This window comes from Leguminivora glycinivorella, chromosome 2, assembly GCF_023078275.1.
Source record: "Leguminivora glycinivorella isolate SPB_JAAS2020 chromosome 2, LegGlyc_1.1, whole genome shotgun sequence".
NCBI lineage: Eukaryota > Metazoa > Arthropoda > Insecta > Lepidoptera > Tortricidae > Leguminivora > Leguminivora glycinivorella.
The window spans coordinates 20,597,572-20,620,885 of NC_062972.1; the positions used below are offsets into that span (position 1 = coordinate 20,597,572).

General features: G+C 38.5%; 1 protein-coding gene across 3 annotated transcripts; it reads right to left on the reverse strand.

Moving 5' to 3' along the window:
* Window positions 1-259: 259 nt before the first annotated feature.
* LOC125238276 (probable serine/threonine-protein kinase kinX) lies at window positions 260-20,980 on the reverse strand. Of its 3 annotated transcripts, none has more exons than XM_048145579.1 (8): window positions 20,853-20,980; window positions 18,503-18,586; window positions 18,147-18,386; window positions 17,869-17,970; window positions 17,619-17,750; window positions 8,972-9,136; window positions 5,012-5,149; window positions 260-485 (listed from the first exon to the last, which is right to left on the reverse strand). In XM_048145579.1, exons 1-8 carry the CDS (start codon window positions 20,853-20,855, stop codon window positions 369-371), a joined length of 981 nt encoding a protein of 326 aa, XP_048001536.1. In that variant the 5' UTR covers window positions 20,856-20,980; the 3' UTR covers window positions 260-368. The 3 variants fall into 3 exon arrangements, with proteins under 3 accessions (XP_048001536.1, XP_048001530.1, XP_048001522.1); XM_048145573.1 differs by lacking the exon at window positions 20,853-20,980 and adding an exon at window positions 20,518-20,725 and having other exon boundaries at window positions 18,243-18,386; XM_048145565.1 differs by lacking the exon at window positions 20,853-20,980 and adding an exon at window positions 20,518-20,722.
* Window positions 20,981-23,314: the final 2,334 nt, after the last annotated feature.

The window sequence follows — 23,314 nt, forward strand, 5'->3', positions numbered from 1 at the left end:
CGGAGTTTAGCAGTTCATTTGCGCATTGTGTGCGCGTGTGTGCGAGTGTGTGCGAGTGTGTGTACATTAATTGTATATTGTGCCGACTAAAAAAAAGTCTCACTGTATTTTGAATAGATTAACTAAAGATGCCATGATTGACGTTATCTATCTGTTGCAACTGTTGTAACACCTCCAATCCCCATCCTTGCTCACTGACTTGATTTATTTTAATGGCGCTGCCAGTGTTTTGCCGTGGAAACATTAAAGGAAACAATTGTTTTTTTACAAGTACTTCATTTATTTTATCAAAATTCACATAAATAGGTACAAAAAGTATAATCTCGAACACGTATAAAACTATATTTTCGGAAATCATCCTTGTTTAGTTATTTAGGTGTTTCTGTAGACGTCCCACATCCATTCGATTTGGCTAAATCTAATTTCAATTTGTTGTTCTCTGCGACTAGAGCCTCCACCTTCTGCTCGTACTTTGATCGAAGTTCCTGAATGGGGACATAGAACACAGCACATCAATCGCAACACGAGCGTATGTGATTTTTTTGGTACTTATAACCGTAAAAGAGCAATTCCCGAATAGTTTGTACATTTAAATCACGTCTCCGATTTTGATAAAAATTGGTAGGCTGATAGAGTCCGTGATGCTGAGAAAGATCCACTAGGTTTCCCAAAATGTCCTAGGTTGTTTGTATGAAACCTTCCTTTTTTGTTACCAGATTTCTATACATTTTCGGTAACAAAAAAGGAAAGTTTCATACAAACAACCTAGGACATTTTGGGAAACCTAGTGAATCTTGCTCAGCATCATGGACTCTATCAGCCTACCAATTTTTATCAAAATCGGAGACGTGATCCAAATGTACAAACTATTCGGGAATTGCTGAAAAATCCTACGGCATAATAAATAACGTAAATGTCAACATAGTGACGCCTTTGATCAGGCGCTTAGATTTCATTTTCATTCCACTTTGTTCAGAATGGATCAGACTCATAAAATTGAAATTGTTCAGCGAGCCAGACAAATGTATTCTAAGAAACTTTTATTAATAACTAATATCAGTACCTTAATATTCACTTGTCACTGAAACTGTTTGAACTATAATTTTTAAGAAAAAAAACCGCCGCCTTTGGGGTTCTGGTGAAAGCTACTTGCGAATATTGGATGATGTAGAAATGTGTAGGTATTTTTAAAACTGCTTAATGCTTTAATTATTTGATGGCAACACAAATAAATATACGCATACCGTTAAGGTTTGAGGAGTTTCCTCACTCGCTCATGAATCCGATTATAAGAAATCGAAGCTTGACAAAATTTGACTTGAAAACTCAATATTCTTAACAAACATAACTAAATAAATGTCACTGTTCTGAACTTAAATGCATGCTATTCTTATAAAAATACCAAAGTATATTTAAAATTGCAAACGGGACTTAATCGCGTATTAAAACATAGTAAATACGCGATTAAGTCCCGTTTGCAATTTTAAATATGTGTAAAAATCGTGAAAGTTTAAATCAGTGTTAAATACCAAAGTCACTATAAGTGTGCCGTTCAGATTTAAGGAGTTCCGTTCTGATCTTCATCAGCAGTTCCACTGCACCTAATGTCACTGTTCTGGACGTAAGTGCATGCTGTTCTTATAAAAATACCAAAGTCAGTATAAGCGTGCCGTTCAGATTTGAGGAGTTCGGTTCTGACCATCATCAGCAGTTCCACTGCACCAAATGTCACTGTTCTGGACGTAAGTGCATGGTGTTCTTATAAAAATACCAAAGTCACTATAAGCGTGCCGTTCAGATTTGAGGTAGGAGTTCGGTTCTGACCATCATCAGCAGTTCCACTGCACCAAATGTCACTGTTCTGGACGTAAGTGCATGCTGTTCTTATAAAAATACCAAAGTCACTATAAGCGTGCCGTTCAGATTTGAGGAGTTCCGTTCTGACCATCATCAGCAAACCAAATGTCACTGTTCCGTACGTAAATGCATGTTGTTCCTTTAGTACTAGAGCCCACTACCAAACCATGTCTCATAGCAATACGGCAAAAACCCTAAAAAACCGTTAGATTGTATGATTCTGAACCCGACTAGGTATGTAGTAACGGTCGAAAGTGTAGCAACTGCGTGGGAGGCCATTTCTGCTGTGTCAAAAAAAAAAGGCAGTCGGTATTATAGCAATACGTCTGATAGTGAAAATGTACATAGATTTTATAATTGTATTACGAAAAAGTTTGTTTTCAGACATTTTGCGCGTAGCACATAGCCTGAGCGCATTTTTGAAAATGTCAACAAATTTAGCCGACCTGTATCATAGCAATACGGATAATTTTTTTTTTAACTTTTCGTATTGCTGCCATGATTACCAAAAACCTGTTTTCAGACACTTTAAGTGTAGCATATACTCCCATAATAGAGAAGGTGCTACACTTAATTTGTCTGATATAAATTTTTTGCACATGTGGACAACTTATTTTATCATGTCCAACAATTTTCAGACATATTGCTATGATACCGATCGGTAAAATTTGTTAACATTTTCAAAACGGTCTCAAAATTTAATGCGTTCACATTTCCGTCTGAAAATTGTTTTGTTCGCATCAAATAACCAAAATTTACTAATAAATAAGATTTTCAGACGTATTGCTATGAGACATTTTTTTTGTCTCATTTTTAATTTTTTTAAGTGATTTCACGGGTTTGCGCTACACCACTAACATCTGAAAAATATGTTTCCGGTATCTCGAAACCATCATTCAACTACAGTCTGCAAATCAGACATATTGCTATGATGCAGTTCGGTAAAATTCTTTGACAATTTTGAAAATTCGGTCAGATCAAACGCTACGCGGAAAATGTCTGATATTGGTATTTTCGAGTTCAGGATAATCGTATCTATCGATTTGATGCGGTTTTGGCTGTATTGCTATGAGACAAAAATTTTGGTCGTGAACTCTCGTACTATTAAAAAACATAAAAATCACCATACGTGTGCCTTTCAGATTTGAGGAGTTCCCTCGATTTCTCCAGGATCCCATCATCAGAACTAAGGTCTGAGAAAAATGGGACCAATCTGTATGCATATACATTCAATCAAAAAAAAAATTTTCAAAATCGGTCCAGTAACGACGGAGATATCGTGAAACAAACATAAAAAAAAATAAAAAAAAAACATACAGACGAATTGAGAACCTTCCTTCCTTGAGAGATTTGAGGCGGCGGTTAAAAACACAAACTTTCACAGAAATCACGAATCGTCTGGTGACCGAAGAGCTGGCGAATTCCTCGCACAACGTATCAGCATTGCAATACAGCGAGGAAATGTCGCCAGTATCCTTGGTACAGTGCCTCAAGGGCCTATTTTTGACATTAGCTAGCTTTTAAGTTTAGTCTTAGTTTCTTATATAATTATGTAAATATCTTCATGTAAAATATTTTTTAAGAAAAAAAAACCGCCGCCTTTGGGGTTCTGGTGAAAGCTACTTGCGAATGTTGGATTATGTAGAAATGTGTAGGTATTTTTTTAAACTGCTTTTAATGCTTTAATTATTTGATGGCAACAAAAATCAATATACGTATACCGTTAAGGTTTGAGGAGTTTCCTCAATTCCTCATGAATCCGATTATAAGAAATCAAAGCTTGACAAAATTTGACTTGAAAAGTCAATAATTATGCTTAACAAATATAACTAAATAAATGTTACTGTTCTGAACTTAAATGCATGCTGTTCTTATAAAAATACCAAAGTCATTATAAGCGTGCCGATCAGATTTGAGGAGTTCCGTTCTGACCATCATCAGGAGTTCCACTGCACCAAATGTCACAGTTCTGGAAGTAAGTGCATGCTGTTCTTATAAAAATACCAAAGTCACTGATAAGCGTGCCGTTCAGATTTGAGGAGTTCCGTTCTGACCATCATCAGCAGTTCCACTGCACCAAATGTCACTGTTCCGTACGTAAATGCATGCTGTTCCTTTAAAAACACAAAAATCGCCATATGTATGCCTTTCAGATTTGAGGAGTTCCCTCGATCTCCAGGATCCCATCATTAGAACTGGGTTCTGAGAAAAATGGGACCAATCTGTATGCATATGCATTCAATCAAAAAAAAATTCCAAAATCGGTCCAGTAACGACGTAGATATCGAGGAACAAACATTAAAAAAAAAAAAATACAGACGAATAGAGAACCACCTTCTTTTGAGAGATTTGAGGCGGCGGTTAAAAAACACAAACTAGAGGTAATAACGTTGGTGTACCTATATTAGATATTAACAATAAACAAGAGATAGATGATTATCTGGTGTGTTTGCTACCGATAATATGGGACCATTCTATCCTCTATTTAAAGTTTTATCATTGCTATTCACTCAATCAGAAAGCTCTTTGCGAATATGCAAAGTAATTTCCTGGTGACGTCGGTACGCCGAACGGAAATATTGGGTAGCCGACGCGTGCCGACGCCATCCGAATTGGATCGCTGTGTTTGATCATACACTGGAGTAGGGAAATCCAAACAAACATATATTTGAATATTAAAATTACTTCCATAAACGAATATTCTCATTTATCTAAAGAGTAATTTTAGTAAAGATATTGAGATACTTTGATACTTCATCTTTGTCAAGTTTTTAAATACCTCCTTACCTAACGTCCGGAGTGGAATAGCCTATGCTAAGGGGGTTTCATGGCGTTAAAAAAATAGAATATTAAAAAAAAAAGGTATATGTACATAACAGTAAGCTTGTTAAGCTTATCTACAGAAATAAAAATCTAATTAAGTATAATCTGGTTTAGGTAAATTAGGCTTTGCGGCTCATATTTTACTCACGTAGACGCTTAAGCTTAACTGATAGGGCGGCATGTGCCTACATTAGAACACTGACTCATTTTGCCTCGAGATAGACAAATTTACATCGAGTACCCTCCCCCGTTGGACCAAAGGGATGTGGGATTTAAATTGTGGGAAATAATGATCAGTGATCATCTCACTCTCTAATATGTCGATAATTACCTTGAATATTTTAAGTTGCGTCTCGTACTCCTTCTTGAGATCGTCGTTGATGTTGGAGCTGGTCTGCGCGCGCTGCAGTACCAGCCCATAGCGCTCCTTCTCCGTCTTGAAACGCTCCTCCATCGCCTGGAGCCGGTCCTGCAATAATAACCTTTGCCTTAGCTACATCCAGGGCCGGATGTTGGCTAAGTTAATTGTTGACATGGTCCAACCGTGATGACCAGATTAATTGGACCCTGAAATCCGGACCGGAATCATGACTTGAAAATGGTGCGAGATCGAGAAGGGTCCACAAATTCCGTGGATCCTCTGGAATTCCAAGTGCATACTACCAAGTCCGAATTTAAGAACGCCTGTCTTTATCTTTCGAATCTTCGTATTAATCCTTTAATGCATAATATAGTACAGTAGCCAAATGTCTGCAACTAAAGTGGTAATCAAAGTAATGTCGATTATACTGACATGACAACCCAGTATCAAATCCAATTTTATTGTATGGACAATAGACATTCCAAAAGTAAAATTATTATACCTAGATATTTTTCTGGCACGAACGAAGTGACACTAATAGTGACTTCCTTCCGATATTTAGTTCATCGATAACTTACATTATAACATGTCATTAATTATTATAATTATGTCATTAATTATTGCCGTGGCACTGAATCTTGAGTAGTTTCCTGTGCTCTGCCTACCCCGTTTAGGGAATATAGGCTTGAATTTATGTCTATATAACATTAAAGTTTTATACAAAAGTCACATATTTGAAAATAAATGGACAATAATAATAAATCGATCCATATTTTAATAGTACATAATTTCTTACATGACTATTCAAGATTTTAGAGATTATTATTAGGGGTAAGTAATTAATAGAGATCGTTATCAAGGTGCACTTTTCGTGGCAAACGGTACGGTTGGCAAAAAAAACAAATACTTACATTTAAATATTCACTTTGTTCTTAACTACAAAATAAATACTTACCTTCTGAGGATTACACCTCTACGGTACAAAGCCTTTTCTGATGAACTATATATTTAAAAAAAAATATAGGTACGTAAATGACATTAATTATGTCATAAAAATACATTACGCGAAGTGTAGACATATTATTTTAATCCAAATAATCAAATGCACTCTAGATAAAACTATCTAGAATTGTTATTCAAGTACCCAGTTCAAGTCAAAAGTAGTGCACGAAGCCAAATCTGTTGAACAAATTTTAGTTATTTATTCAATGTAATTTAGATAAATAATTATAAATATGTGTATATTTCATAATTTGTTAAGTATATAATGCTTTAAATACTTGTGTATTTGTTTTTTTGCCAACCATACTCTGCCACCAATACAGCACGCTGATAACGATCTTTAGTAATTAATAACCTCATGTGAGGCTATTTATCGATAAAAGGATTGTCGATGTTTTTATTTTGTCAAGCACGTTAAACTTGACGTTCGTGCCAGAAAAATATCTAGATATAAAAATGATATTTTCTGAATACCTACCTTACATTTAGGCTTAGACTTAGAATATATCATATTGTACAAATTGTATGTATTCAACCGAATTAACAACTATATACTCGTAACTACATTAAGGGTCAGTTGCACCAAACCGACTGTCACCGTTAAAGCGTTCGTTAAATTTTATTGTATGGGAAGTTCCATAGACATCTGCTGCGTGACGATGATGTGTCTGTCAAATGTGGTTGATGCAACTGGCCCTAAGGTGATAATGTCAATTAAATAGTTTATCAACAGCATCAACATGACGTCCCATAACCTTGACGTTTGATCGTTTCTCCTTTGATTTGCAATTATATCGCACGTGATTAATCATACATACAACATACATACATACAATCACGCCTGTATCCCATAAAGAGGTAGGCAGAACACATGAAACTACTAAAGCTTCAGTGCCACTCTTGGCAAATAAGGGATAAGGGGTTGAAAGAAAACGAAACTGTGACATTGCAGTGATAGGTTGCCGGCCTCTCGCCTACGCCACAATTTAACCCATATCCCATAGTCGCCTTCTACGACACCCACGGGAAGAAAGGGGGTGGTGAAATTCTTAACCCGTCACCACACAGGCCATAATCCTACATAAATCAAATTGACTGAGTTTATGATCCAGGAGAAGTAAAAGATACAACTAGGGAACAAATCAAATTATTTTATTAAATATTTTTTGATTTGTTCTTTTTTCAAGTAGTCACACTACTATATATAAATTATAAATTTAAATAGATATCATACACGAAAGAAAAAACGACAAGGCCCACTGGTGGCCGAGCCGGGAATCGAACCCGGGTCTTCAGCTTACGCGGCTAACGTCTTCACCACTAGACCACCCGCCCGCCGTGGTACCCGACGAAATTTCTCTAGTGTATGTTATCTCTGATAAGGCTAGGCGCCTTTTTGACCAACTCTAAGGGCGAGCAATTAGTGCTTGCACCTCCTATACGAATCCTTTGCAGGATTACGATATAGCGAGAGAGATGGTGCTGCCATCTATACAACTAGGGAACAAATCAAATTATTTTATTGAATATTTTTTGATTTGTTCTTTTGTCCACCAGTGGGCCTTGTCGTTTTTTCTTTCGTGTATGATATCTATTTAAATTTAGAAGTAAAAGATATCAAATTTTGCTTTTAATATCAAATCAACATTGTATTTATGAAACTAAATAGGTATGTCTCCATAAGTTTAGTGTTTCTGGGACGCAAGAGATTTAAACGAATTTGCTAATCATAACTTCACAATCTTAATACGCTTCCAGCTTTACTACCCAGCCCAGGCAAATGAAGCTGAAAAAACCGGCCCAGAGCGTGTCGAGCCACGCTCAGTGTAGGGTTCCGTAGTTTTCCGTATTTTGCTCAAAAACTACTGAACCTATCAAGTTCAAAACAATTTTCCTAGAAAGTCTTTATAAAGTTCTACTTTTGTGATTTTTTTCATATTTTTTATTAAACATATGGTTCAAAAGTTAGAGCCCCCGGGGACGCACTTTTTTTTCCTTTAGGAGCGATTATTTCCGAAAATAATATTATCACAAAACGATCTTAGTAAACCCTTATTCATTTTTAAATACCTATCCAACAATATATCACACGTTAGGGTTGGAATGAAAAAAAATATCAGCCCCCACTTTACATGTAGGGGGGGTACCCTAATAAAACATTTTTTTCCGTTTTTTTTTTTTGCACTTTATTGGCGTGATTGATATACATATTGGTACCAAATTTCAGCTTTCTAGTGCTAACGGTTACTGAGATTATCCGCGGACGGACGGACGGACGGACAGACAGATAGACATGGCGAAACTATAAGGGTTCCTAGTTGACTACGGAACCCTAAAAAGGGGCCATCCTTACATTCAAAGTTATAGTATAGTATAGCGTATTGTAATTAAGTACCTATACACCTCATTGAGGTCTCCTAAAGTTGTCAGAAAATCACTTGTGAACCTCGGAAGCTACGGAAAAAGTCGCCTTTTCGTGGAAAACAAACGGCTAACCTATATGCGAACCTTTAAAACTTCATAAATCAGATTAGGATTTATCATTTCGTGCTAAAACCCTTAATTTGCCTAAATTATTTCGCTTTAAACCCTTTGTATTTATGTGACGTATATGGTGACTGTTGACGTCATTACGGACCTCGTAACATGGGCTGAATTATCTAACTGCCTATTAATCAAGCTGTTCAAGTATGTCCCACTTCAACGAAACTAAATCTGCTTGTTTGATATAGACCTATAATAGGTTGATCGTAATCGCGCGACAACAATGTACCATGGCATTTTGCAAATGTATGAACCTGTACAAATAGGTTTGTACACGTACCTGTACAAATAGGTTTTTGGTTCATATTATATTACTATTTTCTGCAAAAATATCTAAATCATAAATAGTTAAATGTATAATAACGAGTTTAAGGTAAATCCTACCTCCATAGCCTTAATTTCCGAATTCCTGATCTCCAGCAAGTCCTTGGTAATCATGTTGATGTCCTTGAGTGACTGCACCTGAGTGGTAAGTGCTTCTATCTGCAGCTCTTGGTTCTTAACCATTTTTGTCTTATCGAAGATCATGCCGCGAGCTTTACTGAGAAGCTGTAATACAAATTTAACACTACATGAGAAGGTGGTCCGAAATGCGCCCCAAAACTGGTATTGTACAGTCAACCAATTGGAACCCTAGGCCACTGTAGAACGATGTCACAGTAACGTTATAAATTCAGATTGTAAGAAATCTCTTAATGCTTGTCATTTTGACATGGTTGTAGAGTGGCCTAGGGTTCCAATTGGTTGACCGTATACATATGAAAGTCGAGTCGTGGCCAGGCGGATAAGTCCACAAAACTCAAGTGGATTTGGGCATGTATTGCATTGAACTAGTCTGTAAGTGTATTATGTCTGCAATTACGGCTAAATTTCATTGGAGCGAAATTTTCAGCGTTCGTGGCAAGCAGAATGGTAATATTCGTAATACATAATACTTAGATAATGTGACTTGTGCCAATAATAGTTATTTGTTTTACAGGGGTCTCTCTTACTCGATCGCTACGCTCGCGGTTCAATATTGGAATCTTTCGCTTGCTCGGGCTTCAATATTGGCACGTGCGGTTAAACAACAACTTTGCCCCCTTGTAAAACAAATAACTATTTCATACTTTTTCTACTCACAAGCTCTAAGGATCCTAATCGAAAAAAGGCCCTTTTTTATCCCACTGAATTACGATTGCTCGTATAACTTGTATAGTCGTCGTAATGTAACTAAACCTCCGCTCACCTTACTTATTTACTTACTTACTTGACTAACCGACAGTATAGCTAACCCCCCTTTAAATATACCCCGTAAATTTGGCCTTGTGATCGTCTAGCGTGAATAAGTAAAACCCTTCGATGTGAACCGCGATAACTCAGATCCTTTAGTGAGTATCGGCTGTATTTTTGACTAACATTTAAATTTTTATTTATTTATATTTTAAAGAAGAATAAAGGTTATTGTAGCATAATAATATAGTGTTATAGAAGAGTATTTTATCAGATTTAGGCCTAGAAAGTTATATGTGAGAAAATTAATGACGTAATGAAGAAATTTTTAGTATAGAAGTTAGTGAGTGAAACTTACATGGAATAAATATTAAAAAATATTTTGGTAATCAACCGCTACGCCCTATTAGTGATCCTGGCTTGGGTACGAACTTGCGTTGCGGAATAGGATCCTTAATCTCAATCAAACTGCTTTATTGAGAGTCCTATGCCAAGCCAGAAGGGCTATCTATCTACAAACTAACCCCTTTTTTATTTTTTGTTTCTTTTTCCCTAGCTAAACCCCCCTTTTCCCCAATACTGCTAATAGACCATAACTTCTCGATCTTTCTAATGTTTTATCGAAACACCGAGCAGTCGCTAACTTTTATAAGAAATAAGTAAGTCAAACTTTTCTAAGCTTTAGACTTTCCATCAGTGGACGGACCTCGCATGCCACTGGGCCCTATAACAAACAAATCCTTTTATTCCAAAGACAGTTTGTTTCCCTAGCCAATTTGATAGAATTTACCTTGAAAAACTAGTTAGCAACACTAAGTGTCCCGCAGCCACACCGAAAGATAAGAAATTGCTGCCACAATTATTAATTTCACTCAAATAAATTAAGTAATAAGAGATTTTATAAATTACCAGTTTTACCACATATTTTAAGATAGTAAACACCACATTTAAAGTCCATTTAAACCATATAAATAGTAGTAGTTAAATTATTTCTCCACAACACACGTTGACCAATTATAATTTAAGACCAATCATAATAGAACTCTACTTTCATAGAAATAGTGTGTGACTCTACCCTAATCCTATCGTTTTCCCTACTCTAGCATATCTGAAACACAGACCGTCACTTACCATAGATCTTGTGTTCAGAATATGTACAAGTGTATCCCTACCATAAGCTGTACAGTTCAGCCAGCGAAGCTGAGATAGGCAACCTATAGGCTTGAGTTGGTTAGACCCCCCCCTCTGCTTTTGCCCGCAGGCTAGGGTAGCAGAGAGTAGATCGCCCTATCCGTGTATATATCCAGTATTCTAGGACACACCAGTACCAGCCACATGGGAGACCCAGCTGCGACCAAATTTTACTTAGATATGGATCGATCACAACCGAAATCCCCAGCGACCAACGCCAGCATGAACCAGAACACCGAGTAAATAAATATAAATATATATAGGACCCCAGCCTCAAATACTGCCGACTTCAGTGAGCAAGGATTACTCCTAATGTCTTTCGTCAATCGTGAAAGTCCTCACTTCCATCTAACAGTTGGACTCTTTGAGACCGGTAAGAAAATACGCTTTTGTAAGTATAAAAAATCGTCCAAGCCCCCACTTGGAACAAAAAGACCCCTAAACGCCTTATGTTTAACAGCCGCAAGGTATAAAGCGCTTAGCCGGACAACAGTCTGTCACAAACAATGATCTGGCTTATAACTTTCACAAAATAACCCCATAGAAAATTACTAAATTCAATTTTACTGACCAACTAAACAAACGAGTGAAGTTTTCTTTACGTGCTATAATCTAAGCTTAGTTTTGCAAGAATTACTCCCTACAAAACCAAACACAGACTTATCTCCAAGCACCAGCCATACATCGACCCAGTCTTTGTATTGCTTGACGGCACTCAAGAAACAAAGCACAGAAAACTTCACTATACACATTAATTTAAATGTAACACTACACTATAAACAGAACACTAAAATAACCCCACAACTGACAGTAAAGCAATTCCACCACAGGTCTAAGTTCAACTGTACGACGATATTGTCCCCGCACAATCAAACAGAGACACAATTTCAAAGTTTACAATCACTTAGAATAATTTCCAAGTAAAAACAAACAGAGAAATAATAGCAGAACAACTTCACTCACCAGTATAACACACGAAAGCCAGAGGCACTGTTAGTCTTGTAGATATTTTAAGAATGACGCGCGTCGGCTCGCTCCGACCCTTTTATAGATTCTATCTCCGACTTAAATCCGACCTATCCCCGACCTATCTCCGACGTATCTCCGACCTATATCCGACGTATCTCCGACCTTTCTCAGACATCCGACCTATCTCCGACCTATCTCCGACGTATCTCCGACATCCGACCTATCTCCGACCTATCTCTGACGTATCTCCGACATCCGACCTATCTCCGACGTATCTCCGACTAGGCGGCTATTAAATTGCGCACATAAGAGAAAGATCATAAATGCTTTGTTTACTAAGTCATACGCCCTACGCAATAAAGTTCAAGACAGCTCAGCACGTACGTTTTTGGTTCTTAATAGTAACACCTGCATGACTGCACGTGTTCCAAAGCGATATAGGAATAACTAGTTTTTTAAAGGTGCGCGGGGCCCGAGGGCCCCGCGGTGTTCTTTTTTTGTTTTTGTGCTTTGCTCTTCGTGTTTTGCTTATGCTTTTGCTTTTTGTTTTTGTGTTTTGCTTTTGCTTTTTGTTTTTGAGCTATGCTTTTTTGATTTATTGCTTTGCTTGTTTGCTTTTTTGCTTTAGCCTTTGCGTGCTTGGGAGCACTCTCTGCCCGCAGCTCGGCCTGCGGCCTCGCGTGCTTGGGAGCCTGTCAGACACGCTCCGGGCCTTCGGCCCTCCGCGTAGTTACTGTGGGGGTTGTAGGGAAGTTGGTGCTTAAACACGACCCAATAGTAAAAGTGTCTTGAGAAGCTCACGACGGGCCTGCGGCCTGCGGCCTCCGGCCCGTCGTTTCGCTTCTCTAAGACACTTTTACTATTGGGTCGTGTTTAAGCTCCAACTTCCCGGTCCGCCGGCGAGCCGATCAGGGACGCTCCGGGCCTTCGGCCCTACGCGGAGCTCGGCCTTCGGCCTTCGCTGGGTTTCGAAGCTCCGCGTCGGGCCTTCGGCCCGCCGCTTCGCTTGTTAAGATACTTTTTGTTATTGTTTCGCTTGGGAGCACAGTCTGTACGCAGCTCGGCCTGCGGCCTTCGCGTGCTTGGGAGCACTCTCTGCCCGCAGCTCGGCCTGCGGCCTTCGCGTGCTTGGGAGTCTCTCAGACACGCTCCGGGCCTTCGGCCCTCCGCGTAGTTACTGTGGGGGTTGTGGGGAAGTTGGAGCTTAAACACGCCCCAATAGTAAAAGTGTCTTGAGAAGCTCACGACGGGCCTGCGGCCTGCGGCCTCCGGCCCGTCGTTTCGCTTCTCTAAGACACTTTTACTATTGGGTCGTGTTTAAGCTCCAACTTCCCGGTCCGCCGGCGAGCCGATCAGGGACGCTCCGGGCCTTCGGCCCTACGCGGAGCTCGGCCTTCGGCCTTCGCTGGGTTTCGAAGCTCCGCGTCGGGCCTTCGGCCCGCCGCTTCGCTTGTTAAGATACTTTTTGTTATTGTTTTCTTGGGAGCACAGTCTGCACGCAGCTCGGCCTGCGGCCTTCGCGTGCTTGGAGCACTCTGCCCGCAGCTCGGCCTGCGGCCTTCGCGTACTTGGGAGCCTGTCAGACACGTTCCGGGCCTTCGGCCCTCCGCGTAGTTACTGTGGGGATTGTAAGATTTGTAGGGAAGTTGGACCTCCGGCCTGCGGCCTCCGGCCCGCCGCGTCGCTTTTTAGACACTTTTACTTATATTTTCTTGCTTGGGAGCACTGTCTGTACGCAGCTCGGAACTTGGACCGGAGCAATGACCGTCGGGCTGTAGAACGCTCCCTCAGGCTGGTAGGGAAATTTGACTTTGTCCCCTCTCGCCGCCCTTTTTACACTTTTCCAAAAAAATTTTTTTCTCATTTTTATTTTTGGCCCCCGCTCTTACCACGTGCCAAATTTGAACCCGCTCGGACCGAAAAAAAAAAAAATTTCAAAGTCGGCCATTTTGAAATTTTGTAAATGCCATTCGATGGACCTCAGATAACTGTACAACATTAGTTTAAGCACTATTAACCTTTTTTCTACCGTTACGGAGCTATGGGGATTTAAAAAAAAACCTCCATACAAACTGGTAGGGAAATTTGACTTTGTCCCCTCTCGCCACCGTTTTTGACTTTTCCAAATTTTTTTTTCTCATTTCTATTTTTGGCCCCCGTTCTTACCCCGTGCCAAATTTGAACGCGCTCGGACCGAAAATAAAAAAAAAAAATTTCAAAGTCGGCCATTTTGAAATTTTGTAAATGCCATTCGATGGACCTCAGCTAACTGTACAACATTAGTTCAAGCATTTTTAACCTTTTCCCTACCGTTACGGAGCTATGGGGATTAAAAAAAAAGACCTCCATACAAATTTCAATTGGCCTTCAAAGGGCGCCATTTTGAATTTTTCAAAATTTTCTTTTTGTATACTAATCTTAGGGTGGCTGTTCACCCGTGTGCAAAATTTCAGCGCGCTCGGACCATTTTGAAATTTTTCAAAAAAAAAAGTCGGCCATTTTGATTTTTTTTTAATGCCATTCGATGGACCTCGGGTGACTGTATAACATTTGTTTGAGCACTTTTCACTTCTTTGTACCGTTACGGAGCTATGGTAATTAAAAGAAAAACCTCCATTCAAATTTCAATTGGCCCTCAAAGGCCGCCATTTTGAATTTTTCAAAATTTTCTTTTTGAATACTAATCTTAGCGCGACCGTCCACCCGTGTGCCAAATCTCAGCGCGCTAGGACCATTTTGAAAATTTTCAAAAAAAAAAGTCGGCCATTTTGATTTTTTTTTAATGCAACTTTTTTCTACTCGGATACCTGTATGACATTTGGTCGAGCACCCCCCGGCTATCTCTTACGGTTTAAAAGTTGCCATACAAAATAAAAGTGGCCAGTTTTCCCACATTTGTGGCACTTTTCAATTTTTTTTTATTTCATTCGAATCGAGGCCACTTGGAGATTCTATGACCAAAATTTGAGCTCTCTACGACAAACTTGAAAAATCGTCAAAAAAAAAAGTCGGCCATTTTGAAAAAAAATGGCGGCGTCAAAAACTGCCCAGGGTCCTCTATGACATTTGGTCGAACACTCCCCGGCTAACTCGAGCCGTTTGGCCAGGCCGTCCAACATTTTTTTACCCGGAACCGGTAGACCGACGGTCTGATCTATCCGGGGTCGCAGGACCAAACTCTATACGACCACACCAAACACTGCCACCTTCAAATCCCCCTTCTGCCTATTTTTTGAAAAATGTCAGTCGGGTTGTAGCTTTATATTATATAGATTTTATTGATACCTATTTAAGTGACGAAGAGTTATGTATTGCGGTTAGTATATGCATGCAGATATTTTTTTGTTAAAGGGTTTTAGTTAGTTTTGTAGATCAAATACGCAATAAAATATCATTTTTGTTTCTAAATGCTACATTAAACACATCCAGAAAGTATACTACTAATCATTATGAACTTTTATGACCTGTGATTGAAATCAAGACATAATATCGGAACGTTATGCAGCTGACAACTGTCAAGCCTCCGCCACACGGGCGCGTTTCGAGAGCGTTGCGTCAGCTTAGCGGCACGCGAGCTGAACGCGCGCTGTTTCTGCGCGTTGGCAGAGCGCTCCGCCGGCGTCGCGCCGGCGCATCGCGAGCGGTCCGCCCTCGGAACGCTTGTGCAGTCACACATAACACAGCGCGCGTTGCGATCGGACGGATTTGCGGCATCATGAATTCGAACGTAGAAAGATAAATGCGAAAGTAACTCTGTCTGTCTGTCTGTCTGTCTGTCTGTCTGTCTGTCTGTCTGTCTGTCTGTCTGTTACACTTTCCCGCTTAAACCACGCAACCGATTTTGATGAAATTTGGAACAGACAATCTTTAGACCCTGAGACAGAACATAGGCTAATTTTTATTTCGAAAAAAAGGGATGAAGGGGTTGAAAAAGAGAGATAGGGATAGCGATAGCGATAGCGATAGCGATAGCGATAGCGATAGCGGCACCTCTGGGTCGTCTTCCATTTGAAACTTATGACAGACTGTCTTAGAATAGTGTCTCTAGCACTTGAACAAGGGCATATCTCTCTACTCACGAGTAACTCCACATAAAATTCGACTCTACATAAAATTCGGCTCTACATAAAATTCGGCTCTACATAAATTCGGCTCTACATAAATTCGGCTCTACATAAATTCGGCTCTACATAAATTCGGCTCTACATATAATTCGGCTCTACATATAATTCGACTCTACATATAATTCGACTCTACATATAATTCGACTCTACATATAATTCGACTCTACATATAATTCGACTCTACATATAATTCGACTCTACATATAATTCGACTCTACATATAATTCGACTCTACATATAATTCGACTCTACATATAATTCGACTCTACATATAATTCGACTCTACATATAATTCGACTCTATATATAATTCGACTGCGATTGCGATAGCGATAGCGATTGTGATAGCGATTGCGAATCGCAATCGCAATCGCTATCGCTATCGCTATCGCTGTCGCTGTCGCTGTCGCTGTCGCTATCGCTATCGCTATCGCTATTGCTATCGCTATCGCTATCCCTATCGCTATCCCTATCGCTCAGATCATGAGCGGATTGCGCGCGCATCGCGCGCTTCCCGCCAGCGTCCGGCGGGCGACACGCCGGCCGCCTGCCGGCGTCACGCCGGCCGCCTGCGGGCGTCACGCCGGCGTGTCGCTCCGCTGACGCGACGCCGACGCTCTCGAAACGCGCCCGTGTGGCGGAGGCTTCAGTGTCAGTATTCCGTCCATGTGAACGTAGTTTGTTGATAAATACGTTTTTTCCAGCCTGTTTTGCATCAAATAATAGTGAATTTTATGAGTGAAGACGTTACTAAACATGTGATAAAGCTTCAAAGATATTATTTGTCAAAATATCCAATGAAATCCCAAAGGAAATATGCACCAAAAAGTTGGTCAAGGAAAAGTTGATTCGCCGTAAGTTTTATATGTAATAACGAGTCAATTTCCTCGTCATAGACACGTTGTTCTGTTACAGTAACTCGTAAGTCAATAGAAAATAAATTATGAAAAACTTTTTTCTAATTACTAGAAAAGTGAAATCGACAAGAAAATTAAAATTTCATACATATTTACACGACCCTATTTTCAGTCTCATGAAGACGTATGAATATACTTTTGTACCGTTGGTTGTATCAAAACAGGCTATGTTCGGACTGTACTATCCTCTGAAACATTGTTAGTCGACAATTCGCAAGTAAACCTTATTTCCAAGGCCCGCGGTGGCCAGTTACAATATTCCTGCTGTACGGTCGGCTTCCGAACTGGAAAATTACAGGGACCTCGCAAAGTTGATGACGACGCCCACATTTTGCCTTGCGGCGTCATTGAAAGTTGTATTTAGATAGTTTAAAACCCAGAACACCTCACTCGTATTTTATGTGTATTTATTCCAGGAATTCGTGAATAAAGTAAATCTGTTTAAAACCTCCCGCCCTCCCACCGTGTAAATATTTAATCAGTTACTTAACTTAAAGTATGCGGATAGACTTGCTCAAAGTAAATTTACCTACCGTGAGATGCGAGTTTTGAACAAGGATTAGGTACTTTTATTTTTCTTAAATTAAGTTTTTTCAATTACTTTGAAAAATATAGGTACCTCTTCGTGCTGTTGCTTAATTTTTTCAATCATTTCATGATTCTTGGGACCGGGCTTGGAAAGTGCTGCTTGTAATTCTGTCTCGAGATTTTTAACCCGGGCTTTTAGCAAATCTATTTCTTCCTCTCGCACCTATAAAATAAAAACAAAATTTATATTAATAAAAACAATTTTATTGTCAAAATCGTTTAAAGCATTTATAAGGAACAAATGAAAGTTTATACACTTAACAAATTTTAACATAACCTACCTTCAACTCCATCCTTAACGTGTCTTGACTCTTTTCATTTTTCACTTTTTCTAATTCTTGAATTTTTATGAGAAGGGCTGCTTCTCTCTGTTGCCAATCATTCTGTAAACGTCGATTAACCAATTACTTTTGCAGTTTAAAGTCAAAACACTTTTATACAATTAGCACGTCTCCAGATTGCGTAAGAAATTGCTGGAATTGCGAGTAAATATCTGCATAAGCTATTACTTATCTTTATACTATTGTAGGTATAACACAATGGGTACAAAAACACTTACCGAATTGTCTCCATTAGCGAGATCATCTTGTTTAACTTCAGGTGCATTTGCTGTCTCAACTACTACTGGTACTGGAGCAACATTTCCATCCGTTACCTCTTTATTTTCCCCTTCAGTCTTGTTCTCATTGTTGGGCTCTTCTGCCTTCGGTGATGGATTTTCGACTGCTTTTGATTCAGGTATTACTTCAGACGGCATGTCTGATGCGCTTGCAGGTTGTTCAGCTTGAATAAGTTCAGCCTTAAAATAAATTACAAAATATCAAATAGATTAATTCAAAGTCTATTTATTTATTTATGTAATTTATGCTTCATAATGTATTAGAAACGGTGCAGGGTTATCTAACAGTTACTTACAGGTTTTGCTTCTTGCGGTACTGGCGGCTGAACCTGTGCCTGACCTTCGCCACCTCCTGACGCCTGGCTGCATTTTGAGTCTGCCTGAAACGCATATCCAAATAACAGTTATAACCTACCTATAGGTACAACCTACATCCCAACTTGTTACACATTATATTCTGTGCTACACTCCTTTGGATATTAAAAAGGAAGGTTACTAATAACTTAATAAGGTAATGGGACCTACCAGAATGTACAAATACCTAATGAAGAACTTTAATGCAGAAGATAAATTCCATTAATAGCATTTATTTGTGCGCTTGTAAAAAAACTTTTGTCCTATAAAAAATCCCACGGAATTGTCCAACGGCCTGTCAGCTTGAACTTTAGAGTGTCCTATTAAGTTATAGGCAGAACCTTTACGAGTGATATTTACTACCGCCGTGAGGGGGAGCGGGTGTAACCCACTGACCCGGATAATTGTTAAGAAACCTGATTTAGAAACACGATTAATTTCGTAGGTACGCACACCAATATTCGAGCACGCTATTACAATACATTAGATGTTAAGGGCAATTTAAACTAAAATCAATATATTTTAAAACTTTCAAATGTAAGTTTTACTGTACATATTTAGTTAATTTTAACATCATTTGTTTATTAAAATTTATCCGGTATTATGTTTTCCTACAATCTTCGGTATTTCTTTAATTGGACCGGACACTGGACATATATGGCACGCGTTTTTAGTGGACATATTATTACTAACCATTCCGCGATAGCAGAATCTTCAAATTATTTAGTACATATATATAGTGCAATGTCACAGTTTCGTTTTCTTTCAACCCCTTATTTGCCAAGAGTGGCACTGAAGCTTTAGTAGTTTCATGTGTTCTGCCTACCCCTTTATGGGATACAGGCGTGATTGTATGTATGTATGTATGTATGTATTTAGTACATATGGAACTCTGTCTAGTTAATAATGTAAAACATTTAAAATAATTTGATTAGTTAAGTTACCCGCCAGTCAAAGAACGAGTAAATTTATTTTTAAGTTTAATGAGAACACCGGGGAGTTTTAACTTGAATGTGTACTATGATCCCAGTACTAATATGCAGAAAGATAAAACATATTAAGTAGTAAGCTACAGTTTGGGTTTAGAGGACTCACTTGCGTCAAATTAAAAAAAATATACGCACGGAGTAGTTCTCTGTTAAGGTAAAAAAAGGAAACAAATAAATAGCTATTATAAATGCAGTAATTAATCATACGATACGGTTCTCATGGATAAATCAATAGGTATAAAGTATGCACACAGGATTATTTAACGTAATTTCATAATATTTTGATAACATAGGTACCTACATTTATTTCTACAAGTCAAGAAAATCCGATTTATTGTTGCCTGATAAGAACTCTCTCTCTCTCAATAATGGAAGCTTTAATAAATTGCCTTCAAAATAAAGTTTGGGTAAACATAATCAAGGCGTTGATGAAACTTTGTACGATTTAACACCTAAACTTCACATCAAATTTGTTATGCACACAGCGCGGCGTGTTGGCATTAAATTATGCCAAGTGTATACCAACATTACCAACGCATCGTGAACGAGTACATAGATAGACTACGAGTCTTGTTATTTAACAAATTGGTTAGAAGCTTGTTGACTGAATGATTTTTGATTAATTAATTTTCCAAATTATGCAAGTACGAGTATACCTTCAAGTTACGTACTTATTTACCTACTTCGCTTAAACAGAATACCCAGAATAGGCATAAGTTCAGTAGGTAGGTAGCCCAGCAGCGTCAGACCTAACGCTTGTTTTTCTACCAGTGTAACAAAAAGGTAGTCGAGAGTTACTTAAATTGAAATAAGCTATAGTTTTGGAGCAAATTTGTGAATCAAAAGAAATTTAGTTACCAGCAATCGATATTAGGTATCTCATAATTAGGTAGGTATCTCAGTTATTCGTTTATTTTCTAATTTATACCCTATCTATAATTAATAAATTAAGCACAATTTAAACCTACCCTGGAAACATTCTCGCTTCGAACTCTGGTCCATATGGATCGAATGTTAAACCCCTCAAACATGTCAGAACTTTTCAATTTATTCATTATAATGTCGGTGTCCATTGCCATTTCAGTTCCATTCAACTTTGTTTTCGTTCTCTTCTCTATAGAAGAGAGTTATATATCGTATTTGCCACTATTGGCAAATACAATTTTGGATTCCCACACACAATGTAAACCTACCCCATGTGAATTTGACAACATCATGATGACGCGGCAATATCCATATTTTTGTGTACATTCCAAGCGGCATCACTCAATAATGGCCAGTAACAAAACAAACAGTAACTTACCATTTAAGTATTGTTTTCAAAACCGTATTATCGTATTCACACAAGTAATTAGTTAAGACAGTTGTGGAGAACTACGACTTACGAGCAAACCGGCCTGAACAATATCTATTTCTGGATTACACGGATCAGGTATAAATAGAAACTGAAACGCGTGGTGTCTTTACTTTCCCGCTCGCTTTTGAAATTTATTTAAAACTTCACGAAGATGAGTTCAGTTTCGATGCATAATATATTTAATTTCGGCTTAGGTAACCCGAAGCAACGAAGTAACAATAAGACAGAATAACAGATAGTACATGAGAAGACAAGAATACTGAATTCAAACTAGAGAACTACCTCTACTGTCCAGTAGGACAGGGTAGTAACCCAAGATCATTAATAATCAAAATGCAAGAGTAGTATTTTCTTTCCCATCACGGAAACCATTGAGTAGAAGCCTTTGGGAGGCGTACGTGGAGTCGAAGCCAACACGTAGAGACCCTGTTGGTACTTTAATGAAATGTATTTAAGGCTTACATAACCCGAGAGGATGCTGCTCTTAGGTACCTACCCATGTTAAAGGCTACATAACATTCGTTAAATAGGTAGACGGGGATGTCGGTGATTCTCCCCACAAGATGAGCCCCTACAAAAAAAGCGACATCTCAGATGGCAGAACATAATATAATTGATATAATGTATCTTGTCTGTTGCTTTATATGCCGGTAGTAAAATTTAGTCGTCTAGTTCTAAAATAAATCCATTATCGCGGGGGTTAAGCGAGTAAGGCGCTATTATTTATTTAAGTTATAAGCGTAGGCAAACTTTGACTAAATATACCTAAGTACCTAACAACGTCACCATTAGGTATACATTTCCCTCTAAGAGATAAGTTCGCCTTTGTACTTCACATCTCAATGTATGTTATTTTTAATGTGTTTTTGTACAATAAAGAGCTAATACTACTACTACTACATTTATAATTCGGCTATGTACGCGCTAAGTCCCTACTTAGGACTTAGGATTTACAATATCTGGACTATTCTGGACTAAAAAAATAGGTTTCTTAGAGATAATAGAGACCTTGTTAAATGACTTTTCTGCCCCCTTTAATCCCAAATCTCATCGATTTCGTTAGAGCCGTTTCCGGGATACACAAAGAGCATTGAATCACTACGTTTTAATCACTAGGGCATACATATTCAAAAATTGCTGATTAAAAGGTAAAAGGTAATATAAATAAACATATTATCGAGTACATGAGTTACATAGCAAATACACACTTTAGGTACCTAAGGTGTACGGTAGTTACCCACTTGTGGTACAAGTAAGTAGGTACTACAGGTTCGGTACGGAAACGTGTTTTGCGATTTCGATTTTGATTAGGTATTTTGATTTCATGTATTGCCTATTTCACTAATTCCTTTTAAAAAATTGCGGCATTTTTACTTGCTAGGTATACACAATCAAGTTTTTGTCAAGATAATACTGCATTTTAATCTGATTCCACTTAATTCAATTGCATAAAACTAAGACCTTTAGTGTAAGGCTGAGTGCACTCTTATGGCCGCTGTACACACATGGCCAACAGTTCCACCAACCCCCTTGGCCATGTGTGTAGAGGGCTACTTGGCCGTAAGTTGGCAGTTGGCGCTTGCGCTTGCCGGCCAACCGATTCGTGTCGGTTTTTTGTCCACACATCAAAGGATCTTGGCGCCAATGGCCAACTGCGTTTACACGTTGGCGCTTCATTCAGTTGGTCGTCAGCCGTCAGAGAGGACAGTAGTGATATATTTACGAAAATAATAAGTTTATCTATGCCAATAATAGTGTAGATTTTAGGAAATAAAATAACCTTGCAAATGTTTAATGTATTTCCTAAAAAAGATAAATGTTCTTATCAGAATATTCAAAAAATTGTTAATATTGCAAATAATTTAATTTTACTACGGGGTTATTATTTTTTAATATTTTTTTCTGACAACGTCTATGACCAAGAATTTCCTAGATTTTTTCATTACACGTCCATCTTTCATGAAGAGCCAATGCCAAGTGATTGGTTCGCCAATGTGTAAACAGCGGCTCTTATCTTGGCCAAGGGGTTTCACAAAGGGCTGGTGGAACCGTTGGCCATGTGTGTACAGGGGCCTTTATATACATACTGGATATTTCATGCCGACCAATGATGTATTGCCAGATTAGTTATTAAAAAAAACGTATAAAACATTCTTCAATCAAATTGACTTAGTTTTCTTTGTATTATACAAAAAAAAAGCTCAATCAAAAACCTTATTTCTCCGGTATTTACCTCCTGCGTACTATGGGAACACTAATAATAAAAAAATATGCCCGATATGTCAGAATTGTCAAAAGTCATTCACCAATTCAGAGATTTATTTTGCGAAATAAACGTTTTTCGTCGATTTACTTGAGTTATGCGCTATGTATTGCATAGTGAAGCATTGTGGAAGTAAATGCAAACC